Genomic DNA, 12500 nt, shown 5'->3' on the forward strand with positions numbered 1-12500 from the left:
CCCACTCTCTCTGTCCATCTCTCTGTCCATCTCTCTGTCCATCTCTCTGTCCATCTCTGTCTCTGTATTTGTTCTCTCTCTCTGTCCATCTCTCTGTCCATCTCTCTGTCCATCTCTCTGTCCGTTTCTCTCTCTGTCCGTCTCTCTGTCCGTTTCTCTCTCTGTCCATCTCTCTGTCCATCTCTCTGTCCATCTCTCTGTCCATCTCTCTGTCCATCTCTCTGTCCATCTCTCTCTGTCCATCTCTCTGTCCATCTCTCTGTCCATCTCTCTGTCCATCTCTCTGTTCGCTTCTCTCTCTGTCCATCTCTCTGTCCATCTCTCTGTCCGTTTCTCTCTCTGTCCATCTCTCTGTCCGTTTCTCTCTCTGTCCATCTCTCTCTCTGTCCATCCCTCTGTCCGTTTCTCTCTCTGTCCATCTCTCTCTCTGTCCATCTCTCTGTCCATCTCTCTGTCCATCTCTCTGTCCATCTCTCTGTCCGTTTCTCTCTCTGTCCATCTCTCTGTCCGTTTCTCTCTCTGTCCATCTCTCTGTCCGTTTCTCTCTCTGTCCATCTCTCTCTCTCTCTCTCTCTCTCTCTCTCTCTCTCTCTCTCTCTCTCTCTCTCTCTCTCTCTCTCTCTCTCTCTCTCTCTCTCTCTCTTGTTAGCATGTTCATGGATACCACTGTCCCTAGAACATTTACTGTCTGTCCGTGACGTCATTTCTTGATGACGCTAATTATGAAATCATGCGCTTGTCAGTGAACAACAAGCGATGTGTTGAGAGATTTTTCTTTCCGTATTTTAAAACGATAAAAATGTCACTCGGGTTGTTGTTGTCGGTGTCGGTGGTGATGGTGGCGGATGGTGGTGGATGTCGTGGTAGAGGATGATGTTGTCGTCGTAGTTGTCAGAGAGCGGCAGGTTGTAAGGACAGGTATTGCTGAGTTTCAGTAAATGGAGTCAATAAAATGCTGAATTTCAGTTCAACGGTTGTTGTTGTTGTTGTTGTGGTTGTTGTGGTTGTTGTTAGACATCGTTGGACGTTGCGGGATGTGTAGTTGAGACAGGTGGTGGTGGTGGCGGTGACGAGATGTGGGTGTCACTCAGTGTCGCTGTCGCTGTCTATGTCTCTAACACTCTTCACCCAGATCACCTGGGCCGTGGACCGCGACATGGATCTCAGGCGGCCGGTATGGTCAGCATTACCACCACCATACCCAGCACCAGACCCATGGTCCAGGTAGACGACGACGTGTCTCTCCAAGCCCCATACTGTGTTCTGATGGGCCACCGTCACCGCCTCGTCTCGACCCCTACCTGCCGCTCTCTGTGTGGGACACGATGTCATTTCAGCCAGTTGTCTAACGGCCGCTGTGTCGTTATGAGCCACCTTACGGGTGGGGACGCCGCGTGACTCGAGGCCCCGGATGAAGGGTGCTGGTGACCTGAAGTAATCATCCGGTGTGTCTGTGTCACAGTGCATCTCACCCAGCACAAAGACGTCGCTGTAGGTGAGGCCGCCCTGCCCGTGGGGAGCGTTGTCATCGCAACCTGAAACATCACACACACCGTCAACATCACATCGTCGTTGTGTAATATACATCCACACCGACTTCAACAACTACAACAACAACACCAACAACAACAGCAACGACGACGACGACACCACCATCACCAGCAACAACAACCACGACACAAACAACAACGACGACCCATGTCTAACTTCCGCACCAACACCGGCTGCAGCAACACGTGAACAGAGACTACAACTACATCAGCAGCACCACAACCACCTGAAAATAGGAAAAACAATTTTATATTATTTAGGGTTCAACACCTCACCTTGGCAGACTTGTGACGATATTATGTAACGACGTCACAGTTAATGACGCAAATATCAATATTTCTTGTAAGTTTAATGACGTCATCGAAATGTTGTACACCAACCTGACTGACACTTACTGCATTGCGAGAGAGAGAGAGAGAGAGAGAGAGAGAGAGAGAGAGAGAGAGAGAGAGAGAGAGACAGACAGAGACAGACAGAGACAGACAGAGTGACAGATACAGACAGACAGACGGACAGACAGACAGACAGACAGACAGACAGACAGACAGACAGACAGACAGACAGACAGACAGACAGACAGACAGACAGACAGACAGACAGACAGACAGAGGTGTACTGACCGACACGAAGATCTCGCAGCATGTCTGCCACCAGCTCCCCGCACCGTGCACACCGCCATGGATAGTCACCCTCATGTCCCTGTCTGTCACTGTAGTCATCACCATAGTGACCAACCGTCAGGACAGGTGGGCCGTCGCACGGTGCGGACACTGGCGGCCTGGTGTAGGCCGGGACCGTTCCATCCTTCATATCGTCAGCCTGCTCCACCTCTCTCACCACAGCAGGTGGGCTTCTCAGGGGCTGTGTCAGTTTGCGGACGTAACGCTCCATGTCGGCAGGTACATCTAGCTTAACGCCTGCTGCCCACAAGGTGAACCGGACGTGTCGTTGTTTTAACGCCCGGTAGATCTCTGCGATGACGTCACTGTAACAGAACAGACAGGTGTGTCAGTGTGTAGAAACAGAACAGACAGGTGTGTTATAGTTCTCACAAAACTCGGTTGTTTTAACGCAGTGTAGATCTTCGTGATGACGTCACAGCAACAGAACGGACAGGTGTGTCCGTGCTGATTTCACCTGGAATTACGAAACTGACAAAACAAAACAAAACAAAACCGCTTGGCGAAAAGGAATTCACAAAGATTGCTGTTCAGGATAAGAATCACAGTGAACCTGAAATGAAATGACGCAATGATTAATAATGACGTAAACAGAATGACGTTATTTCGCTCCACTCTTCGTTACCTTGACCAAGTTTTTCCAATGGCAGACAGAGAAAGGGTGGCGCCTGATCGGACAGATTGATAACATCACTGATCAGTACACACCGCAGTGACAGTTGCTGAATTCACATTTTACATCTAATAAACATGCCCCAGTCTATTATTCAAACTTCAAAATAAAGAGCCATTACTTCTACATAAATCTTCCGATTTTCTCGACCAAAAGCCCAGGAATGACCTTGTTATAAAACAGGTGTGAATATAATAACATTTGTGAATTATCAGACTTCCTTCCAACGAACACGACCACACCGGCCAACACAAGAGTGACAGGAGGCAGTGTTAGATTCAGTGTACAGCGTCATTCTTACCACTCAGCCTCATCGGCCAGGATGTGCACGCGTCCGTGTGTCTGTGCGTGTTGACACAGCTCCTCCACTATCTTCTCGCCTTCCTCTGTCAATCCCCGCCAGTCCCGTACCCCCGCCATGTTGACGAGCTGCACGCTGCCGGCTCCCTGTCCCGCAGTCTCTCTCACCTGATGACGCACAAGGTAAGCAGCAGCAGCGCCATCATCACTCGTCTGAAGAACAAAGACGGTGCCGCAGCCCTTCCTCAGCAGAAAAAAACCTTTTATTATCAAGACTATGCTTTTTGAAGTGCCCGTCGGGCCCCAGAGGATCCTCACGTCGACGTCGTCGTCGTCTGGCGGCTCCTCCAAGACTTGAAACTGCTGCGGGAACAGAGCGATGCATGTCATTGGTCGACCATGCTCCATTCCAACAGCGTGAACAAGATGGCCCTGGGTCCACAGCTGTACTCTTGGCTGTCTGCTGAGGAATAGCTCAACCGTTGTCAGTGGTATGGAGAATCTGTCATCATACACATTCACACATTATTAGGTATATCACACACACACACACACACACACACACACACACACACACACACACACACACACACACACACACACACACACACACACACACATACACACACACACACACACACACACATACCGTTACACACACACACACACACACACACCCACACACAAGCACACACACACACACATGCATGCATGCATGCATATCAATCAAAGCAATAAACAAATCAAAGCAAGTCAAACAATCACCACAAAGACCACGAACAAAAACACAAACAGGGATAGACAGGGCGAGATCAAAACAGAGAATTCGTAACAAGAAACAAGAAAGAGAGAGAGAGAGAGAGAGAGAGAGAGAGAGAGAGAGAGAGAGAGAGAGAGAGAGAGAGAGAGAGAGAGAGAGAGAGAGAGAGGAGAGAGAGAGAGAGAGAGAGAGAGACAGAGACAGAGACAGAGAGAGGGGGGAAGGGGGTCAGGAGAAAGAAAGAAAGAAAGATAGATGACGTCAGGCCAAGTAATAACAAACGTGCGTGCGTGCGCTTCACCGATATGATACAGCTATGCAACGTACCTGGCAACCAACTGTGTGTAGGTAGCTGCATCCATGGCAGGGTCCCCGCCCTCATTCCGTTCAAAGCTTGCCCTCCACCACGCGTCGAGCCTTGTCTGGTCAGCCATGTCGTCCTCACAAAGACATATCTGGCTGACATTCCGACCTGGCTCGACGCTGAGGCCTTCCTGCAACTCCTGTAACTGAGATCAACACACACGGACTGTAAACAATGCGGGAAATGGCACAAGGGGTGGTTTAATACACGATGCACACAAAGACAGTGTAACATTAGGCCTACCTGAGTTGCAAATCTCTTCATTCCTGCTTTAGTGTTTACCAGCCTAAAAGACAACTTTCTGGACAAAAGCAAACCATCTTTTCGGAAAAGAGTTTCCCGTTTGTGCTGACGCGCATTAGGCTACGTAAAGTACAATTGACGTCGTTTTCGCGACAAAAAAATGACGTCTACTATTCAAGGTCACTGTTCTTAGAGCTCCAGTAAAAAATAAAAAGCAAATGCTTATTCGACTCGCCTTCGTCTTGTCCCACAACAATGTAACCCCCCCCCCCCCTTTAGGACCCCCCCCCCTCCCCCATGGAAGACTCCTGCCACCACCACTCCCACAAGAGTCCCTCCCTTCTTATACAACCACCCCCATCTATGCCTGACCTCCCCCAATAAGACCCTTTGTTTTGTTTTTGTTCATAACCTCTGTAAGTTAACCCACATTTTAAGACTTAACCCCAATAAAAAAATAATTAAAAAAGTCCTCTTTCAGCTTCATAAATTAAATGTTCAAGAGAACGTTGGCATCAGAATAATCGAAAAAAAACTTGATCAAAAGTGTGACCTGTAATATTCCAGATATGTTCAGTGGTGATCATCTTGTCCAGCAAACATGTCCATGCTATTACTGTGAACATTTACGAAACAAGCTACATTTTGGTCATGTCTGCTGATTAATAACACACACATTTGTGTGAAATATGGAGGCTTTGTTACCCAAATATCTGAAAGAAACTAAACTTAAAAAGTTGATGAGCATGACCCCGCTGTGACCCTAACATTTGACGAAGGTCAATCAAATCGGGGTCAAATCGGAAAATTATTAAATACCAGAAGTCTGCAAATGTCTTTTGTTCGGACATACGGACGGACACTGCACACAGTGTGTGGACTAAGAGCATAGCGCTATGAACTGGCCCTTACTTTACGTTGGTGAACAAAGGTCTCTCTCTCTCTCTCTCTCTCTCTCTCTCTCTCTCTCTCTCTCTCTCTCTCTCTCTCTCTCTCTCTCTCTCTCTCTCTCTCTCTCTCTCTCTCTCTCTCTCTCTCCTTCTCTCCTGCGTTCGTCCGTTTTTGCGTGTGTGAGCGAGTGTAGGTTAAGAGTTAACTTACATCGCTCATGTTCAGCAGCACCTCCTCCAGACAGCGTCTCGTTGTGTCGGGCAGGACAATGGCCTGGTGGAGGGCTGGCTGTGTGACCAGGTCACCCAGAACAGAGCGCCTCACAACATCTCTGGCTTGCTTCAGGTAAGCAGCGGCCTTCTTTAGTTCTTCTTGAACTGCAAGGGGGTCGTCTTCTGTCTGAGGTATGATTGCCGCCATCATTATCCCACGCTCGCGATGTATGGCGAGCAGGTCAACAAAGTCATCCTTCAGGTTCAACGGCTCTGCTTTGACGCTGTTCGTGTTCCTGGCGGCTGCACCAGTATATATGCTTTGGGTATTAGCACCATATACACCAAATTTAGCTTGGGTCAGAATTACCATAATTTCTTTTTCCCTCGCGGCTTTGTTCTTTATGTGATTCATGCAGTGGTGGACATTTTTCAGCACTCTGTCTATGCGGACAGTGTCCCTGACCTCTCTACTCTCATCTCTGTCTATTTGTTGCTGTGTTTTCAGTACCTGGATTCGCTCACCTTCTCCGATATATGCCATTCTCTCTTGAACAGTGTCCATGTGAGCCGGGGGGATTATGTATGATTCGCTCTCAAGGTGAGGGAACCAGGCGTTGAGAAACTCTCTCTGGAATCAAAGACATGATGGTGTACTGCCTGCTCACTTCTAATACCATTCACAACCTACGTCAACTATGAAGACGGTGAAAATACGGACACCAAATAGGGACTTATGTCTCGTTGGTAGTTCACACAATATTTGCCTGGAACACAGCAGATAATTGTTTAAAGGAAAAGTCCAAGGTTTTTAAATATCCCCAAAAACTTGAAAATCGAATGCCAAATGTTACAAACATCTCTGGAAAAATATTTTAAAAATTGAAAAAAAATTGTTGTTGTTGTAGTTGCAGATTTAGTGTTGCGGGGCTAACCAAGACAAGTCGCCTGGGGTCAAGTAGTGGTCACGTGATTTTTGGTACACTGTGACGTCGGTACACTGTGACGTCACAAGTTATTGTGTTGATTCTACCACTAGTACCAGCTTGATTTTCACACAGAAAAGTCACCACTGTATGCCCGAAAAGAATGCCTCGGTGGAGAGCATCCGCAAACTGCAACAACTCGTCAATGTCCCCAGGCATTTCATAGCACACTTTCCCTCATAAAACTCTGAGTCTCTTGTGGAAATGAAAGAGATGTGTGCAGCACAAGCGTGCAGATTTCAAAGTGTCGGGCACTTTCTGGACACAGATTTCGCCATTTTTCTGCAGCACAAAAGTTGGCGTTTCATCCCTGAAACAAATGTTTTGACCACTGGCAGTGTCTTCCCTTCATAAAAGTCCGGAGAGGGCAGTATTACGCGAGGCTGGTACAGTCGACGAGCCATCGAAACTCCGAGGCGACATGCGAACAGCGGATTATCTCACAAGAAGGAATGCGTTGAAGGTCAGAGTACATGCTTTTATTTTCATGCATAGACTACACTTAAACATTGTTTTGCTGCGCAGCGGTGCAGAACAGTGTGTCTGGGTCCAGCTGATATTCGCTGGAGTACAGATGCGCCACAGGCTAGATCTACAGTTACAGAACGGTCTGAGCTGAGCTAAGAGCAAGAGTAAAAAGTAGTCAGGGTTGTGGACACGTAGGACAATGCGTGTGTCACGTTATCTATTCTATTCAGTCGCAAACTATCCCCTGATATCAATTCATGAAATTGGCAGCGTTTGCTGGAATCATGGTTGAATGCTATTTTTACCAGATCTAAACTTTTGGTGGATGTGCAACCGGAAAGGTAAACAGACACCTGCATGCTAGAGACAAGAAGATTACGAATTATGCAGGGAATTAATCTTTCTGCATTGACTGAGAGACGCAAAACCAGTCTAATTGCTACAACATGGATACACATCCAGACGACTTCCAGAGGGTGTCTAAATGTTCAGTGTACTGTATAGATCAGAAGCATACATGATTTATACTCGCACTCATTTTCTCTCTTCTTTTACTTCCAGACCTTTCATCATCACTCACGGCCACTGGTCAGTACAGGTCACTAGACACTGACACCGTGACCATTCCAGATTTCCCGGTTCTCCGTGATCACAACGCAACTGTTGACCAGTCCTGTTCCTACCGTCCAGAATCACCACAGGAGAAAACCAACGTGCCATTCATCGTAAGATTTTTGTTTTGTTTTGAAAATTAGTGCCTTATTCTAGCTTTGGAAAAATCGAGAAAGTGTTTTTGACAGATACCATCCAAATAATACATTATGAAAACAAGTACAAGTTCATTTCTACTCATGTTAATCGTTTATGCTTTCTGTGCTGAGCGACATGTGGTATGAAATTTCTTTCGTAACTCACCTCCCGTCAACCTGCAAAACTATATCTGTCGAAGTAGTCTATATATATATATATACGACTTGTGTCTGTGTGTGTGTGTGTGTCTGTGTGTGAGTTCGCGATGCACGGCCAAAGTTCTCGATGGATCTGCTTCAAATTTGGTGGGCATATTCAGGTAGACCCGGGACAGGACACAACCTGGTCAATATTTCAACACGTGCTCTCAGCGCTGAACCGATTTTGGATCCACCTCAGCTATTTTGGTTCCACCTCAGCTACCCGGGCCCCCATACCGACACATCAAAGCCAAAGTTCTCGGTGGATCTTTTTCAAATTTGGACACCATATTCAGCTACACCCCGGACACAATATCATCGATGAGATATTTCAACACGTGCTCTCAGAGCGCAGCGCTGAACCGATTTTGGTTTTTGTGTTCATTTCACCATTATAAGTAACTCTTCCTTATCTTCTCATCTTCTCCAGGTTTTCAGCGTTTACCTCCCTTCCTTTGTATGGTGCACTATAGTATGAGTGGGGCGTCTTCGGATATTCCCGGCGTTCTGTTACTATTTTTAGAAGGTCACCGCGGTGTCCCGAACGTAAATTGGACCCGTAAATTATCCTCACTGTAAAAGTGCAAAGGTCGAATCAATTTATAGCCACGCGAAAAATACACTGTCATCTATCTCTCTATAGATACGGCTTCTCTGTGTTTGTGTGTGTGTGTGTGTGTGTGTGTGTGTCTCTCTATGTGAGCAACACCTGTGCATTGTTCAGTTCTGTTTGTGATGTGGTCTGGCGGCTTTTGTGTATTTGTATGTACTGGCCTTCCTTTGAAAAGCCATAACAGTTCAAAAGGGCTTACAGATAAGCTATAAATTGCTCAATCCTGTTTGAGTGGAGTTCGCCTCCAAAGGTGATTAACACGGTTACATTCGTCGACAAGGATGGGACTCGATATGGTCAGGAATGGCATTATGGCCACTGAATCATTTTCGTGCTGTTCCCATTCCACGAATCTGGGAGGGACCTAAGCTTGGCGGGTCCATTGTTCGGACCCGGCGAAGCCGGCGTACGGCTCTAAGTACTTCTTCCCGGCGAAGCGGGTATTCATTCTAGTTTCAAATAAAGTCAGTAGGCTATGCTTCCGAATAAAAAAATATAAAAAAGAGTATTTTCTGAAATGTTTAATTATAGACCAAAACAAAACATTCACGAGTATGTTGTTGACCTGATGGTCTTTATGGTAGACAGCAAGAGTTGCATGTTCAAGAAGTTTAAGCAGTACATTTGAAAGAGCAAGGTAATTTAAGGTGGTACATGTATAATTGTAATGGTAGGTTCCACTGTAAGGCGACATGGAGGGTATCTTTGACGGACTCATTCAACATTCATACCCATGCACATCACCTCAAACACATAAGCTTTGTTCTTGAGTCAAATTTATTGGCTTCATAAATATTGTGAATTTTTGTCCGTTTGCAGATTGGCTTATCTATGAATATTTTCGAAAATATCTTGCGATCTACGTACGCATAATGTAACACGTGAAGAAGAACATAAAAAGTTCGTCAAAAGGAATCTAATTTGCATTTCAACCCATTTGCCTTCCTGTTAATTTTTTCTTCATAAAGACTACTTGAAATAAACAAAATGTTTAACCATTTCAAGGCCTCTAAACACGTTTAAAAAAAATGCAGGTCTTTGCTCACTATATCAGATCTGCCAAGGCTCAGTTTACACAGGTAAAATCATCTGTCGACTTGAACACATACCAATAATCAACAGCCTCACTGCTTCTTGGAGCTGGATTTTGTGTGTGGAATGAATTACACATGTGGTGTTTTAGAATATAATTCATAGAAGATGTACATTCGTGCAGAAAGGCTTTAATTTAATAATTAGGTCTTCGTGATGTTCTCTTAAAATAACTAACATGTGTTCCCTTTGCCGGGCCTCTGAACCAGTTTTGTGAATATGCAGGTTAAATTCGTGCTTTTTCTGTGTTATTAGTGTATTTCTCATCCAGGCATGGATGCCTCCTCTTAAATGGACAGCCCTTCCCGTGTAAACGATTGGGTTTAAAATCTCAAATCTTACCAGGCTTTTACATCGGATATGGCTATCCTTCCGTTTTGAACAATACCAGAACTGAACACTCTGTATGGGTACTCTCTTTGCGAATGTAGAATTGTATTAATTAATTTCTTAAACGCCACACGTGTAAAACATTCCCTAAAAAATTCAGCTCCAAAAACCAGTCAGGATGTTTATTCCTGGTATATGTTCAATCAATCAATCAAAGTGAGGCTTATATCGCGCGTATTCCGTGGGTACAGTTCTAAGCGCAGGGATTTATTTTTATTTTTTATTTTGTTTATTTTATGCAATTTATATCGCACACATATTCAAGTCGCAGGGATTTATTTATGCCGTGTGAGATGGAATTTATTTTACACAATACATCACGCATTCACATCGGCCAGCAGATCGCAGCCATTTCAGTGCATATCCCTCTTTTCACGGGCTATTATTCCAAGTCACACGGGTATTTTGGTGGACATTTTTATCTATGCCTATACAATTTTGCCAGGAAAGACCCTTTTGTCAATCGTGGGATCTTTAACGTGCACACCCCAATGTAGTGTACACGAAGGGACCTCGGTTTTTCGTATCATCCGAAAGACTAGCACTTGAACCCACCACCTAGGTTAGGAAAGGGGGGAGAAAATTGCTAACGCCCTGACCCAGGGTCGAACTCGCAACCTCTCGCTTCCGAGCGCAAGTGCGTTACCACTCGGCCACCCAGTCCTAATATGTTCAAGTCATGAGCTTTTTTTTCTCTATGTAAAAGTCTTCGCAGATCTGTGTAGTGAGCAATCCTGTTTTGAAAAAGGACGTGCCTTTAAGTCTGTATAGACTGTTTGATTGTTGAGATACCTGGTGGCAATGACCGCACGGGTGGCAAGAGGTAGGCTAGTAATGCACAGATGACAACAAAACGACCTGCATTTAAAAAAAAAGTTAGGAGGCCTTGATAGGAGGAAACATTTTGTTAATTTCCAGAATCTTTATGAAGAAATAATGAACGAGAAAAAAGTCTGGTCTTGAAGTAAATGCAAATTAAACTATGTATACTTTTGACAAACTTTTCTGTTCTTATTCACATGTTAAAATGTGTGCAGAGATCGTTAGTTACTTCCCAAAAACCATGTTTCAGGCAACAGGCAAACGGACAATACTGGACACAAGCTATGCTGCTCATGGACTGACTACCTGATGCTGGAGTACACCAACAGTGGAAAAAGTCTGGAACAAAATGTTGCAGAATGTGAACCATGTACCGGACCACGTGACAACTCAGTATCATCTTCAAACCATGCAGGAATCTGTTCAACCAAAGATACTAGTTCAACACAGTCACACGATTTGTAAAAGTATATTTCAGCCTTCTGTAGCTCAGGGAGTTTGAACCCCACTCTTCATCCGTTTGGGAAAGTATTTCTGATTGTTTTGACTGCACAGGTTGGTAATGGTACTCTGATGCTTCTGCCGAGAAACCCCACTCGCTAGCGCACCAGCTGCCTGTTATGGGTAAGCGACGTGCCTGTATTTCCTGCAAAGGAAGTCAGAATAAAACAGCAGCTTAGTTTGAGCTTTTAAGACATTCGTACCAGAGAAAACGTGTACGTGTTTGTTTGGAGAGGGTGGATAGAATCATAAGACACACTGTGTCTATGTGACGTAGAGCAGGTTTTCAAATTCATGCTGAAGCACTGTGTGATCGCTATTTTTTTCAGTTGGGCATAACTTACCTTGATTTCAGATAGACTGGGAACCGAAATGAGGATGTTTACATGAATAAACTATGCTGATATGTATGTGTTTAGAAATAAAGAATAGTTTTAATGATATATGATGGTGTTGTTGTTTTTTTAACCCAATGTGATATTTTCGTATTTCATTTTGAAAACAAATTGTACACTCTGTTGTCAATTTTACTTTCAGATAAATAAATCTATCATAATGGAAATCATCTGTTTGTGTTGTGTTACTTACCCATTTTGATCAATGTTGAGTCGTCCATATTCCTGTGTGTACGCATAGTATGCAGTTTGAAGGTAGTAGATGTCCGAGCAAACATAGGAGGATGTGCTGTTAGGCTGTCTATCTCCTCATCCAGGTTTTCCAGATATTTGAATTTCGTTCCCTCTTGGAGTTTCTGCACTGACACCTGATAAGCAACATGTATCATCTGTATGCCCCGTTCGAAAATTACCTTGAGATTCTAAGGTATACACAGAAATTGCACTGGATCACAAAAACAACACGTAATGTCATATATTCAGTTTAAAAATTCATGCAATGAGAGTCAATAACCCGATTTAACCCCAGGTAGATTCAGGGTCCCACTGACTGAATCTCATATAGTTGCTTTTCGGCACACACCACACATTTTCAATGGGACTGTGAGG

General features: G+C 44.8%; 1 protein-coding gene and 2 long non-coding RNA genes across 3 annotated transcripts in view; 1 reads left to right on the forward strand and 2 right to left on the reverse strand.

Annotated features, from left to right (window-relative positions):
- Positions 1–566: 566 nt before the first annotated feature.
- The window catches only part of LOC138959279 (uncharacterized), a 27328-nt gene continuing 15394 nt past the window's right edge, over positions 567–12500 (reverse strand). The window contains exons 5-9 of the mRNA XM_070330685.1: positions 5673–6305; positions 4292–4473; positions 3206–3706; positions 2172–2536; positions 567–1535 (exon numbers count right to left, since the gene is read on the reverse strand). Coding sequence (XP_070186786.1) covers positions 1084–1535; positions 2172–2536; positions 3206–3706; positions 4292–4473; positions 5673–6305 — 2133 coding nt within the window. The 3' untranslated portion in view covers positions 567–1083. The remainder of the gene's footprint in view (positions 1536–2171; positions 2537–3205; positions 3707–4291; positions 4474–5672; positions 6306–12500) is intronic.
- Positions 6875–11284, forward strand: LOC138959281 (uncharacterized). Its single transcript, XR_011453679.1, has 3 exons — positions 6875–7123; positions 7690–7853; positions 11246–11284. It is a non-coding gene; the product is annotated as an uncharacterized lncRNA (long non-coding RNA).
- Positions 11552–12500, reverse strand: part of LOC138959280 (uncharacterized) — a 2138-nt gene continuing 1189 nt past the window's right edge. The window contains exons 2-3 of the long non-coding RNA XR_011453678.1: positions 12085–12259; positions 11552–11641 (exon numbers count right to left, since the gene is read on the reverse strand). This is a non-coding gene — a long non-coding RNA (uncharacterized lncRNA). The remainder of the gene's footprint in view (positions 11642–12084; positions 12260–12500) is intronic.

Source organism: Littorina saxatilis, linkage group LG2 (genome assembly GCF_037325665.1).
Source record: "Littorina saxatilis isolate snail1 linkage group LG2, US_GU_Lsax_2.0, whole genome shotgun sequence".
Lineage (NCBI taxonomy): Eukaryota > Metazoa > Mollusca > Gastropoda > Littorinimorpha > Littorinidae > Littorina > Littorina saxatilis.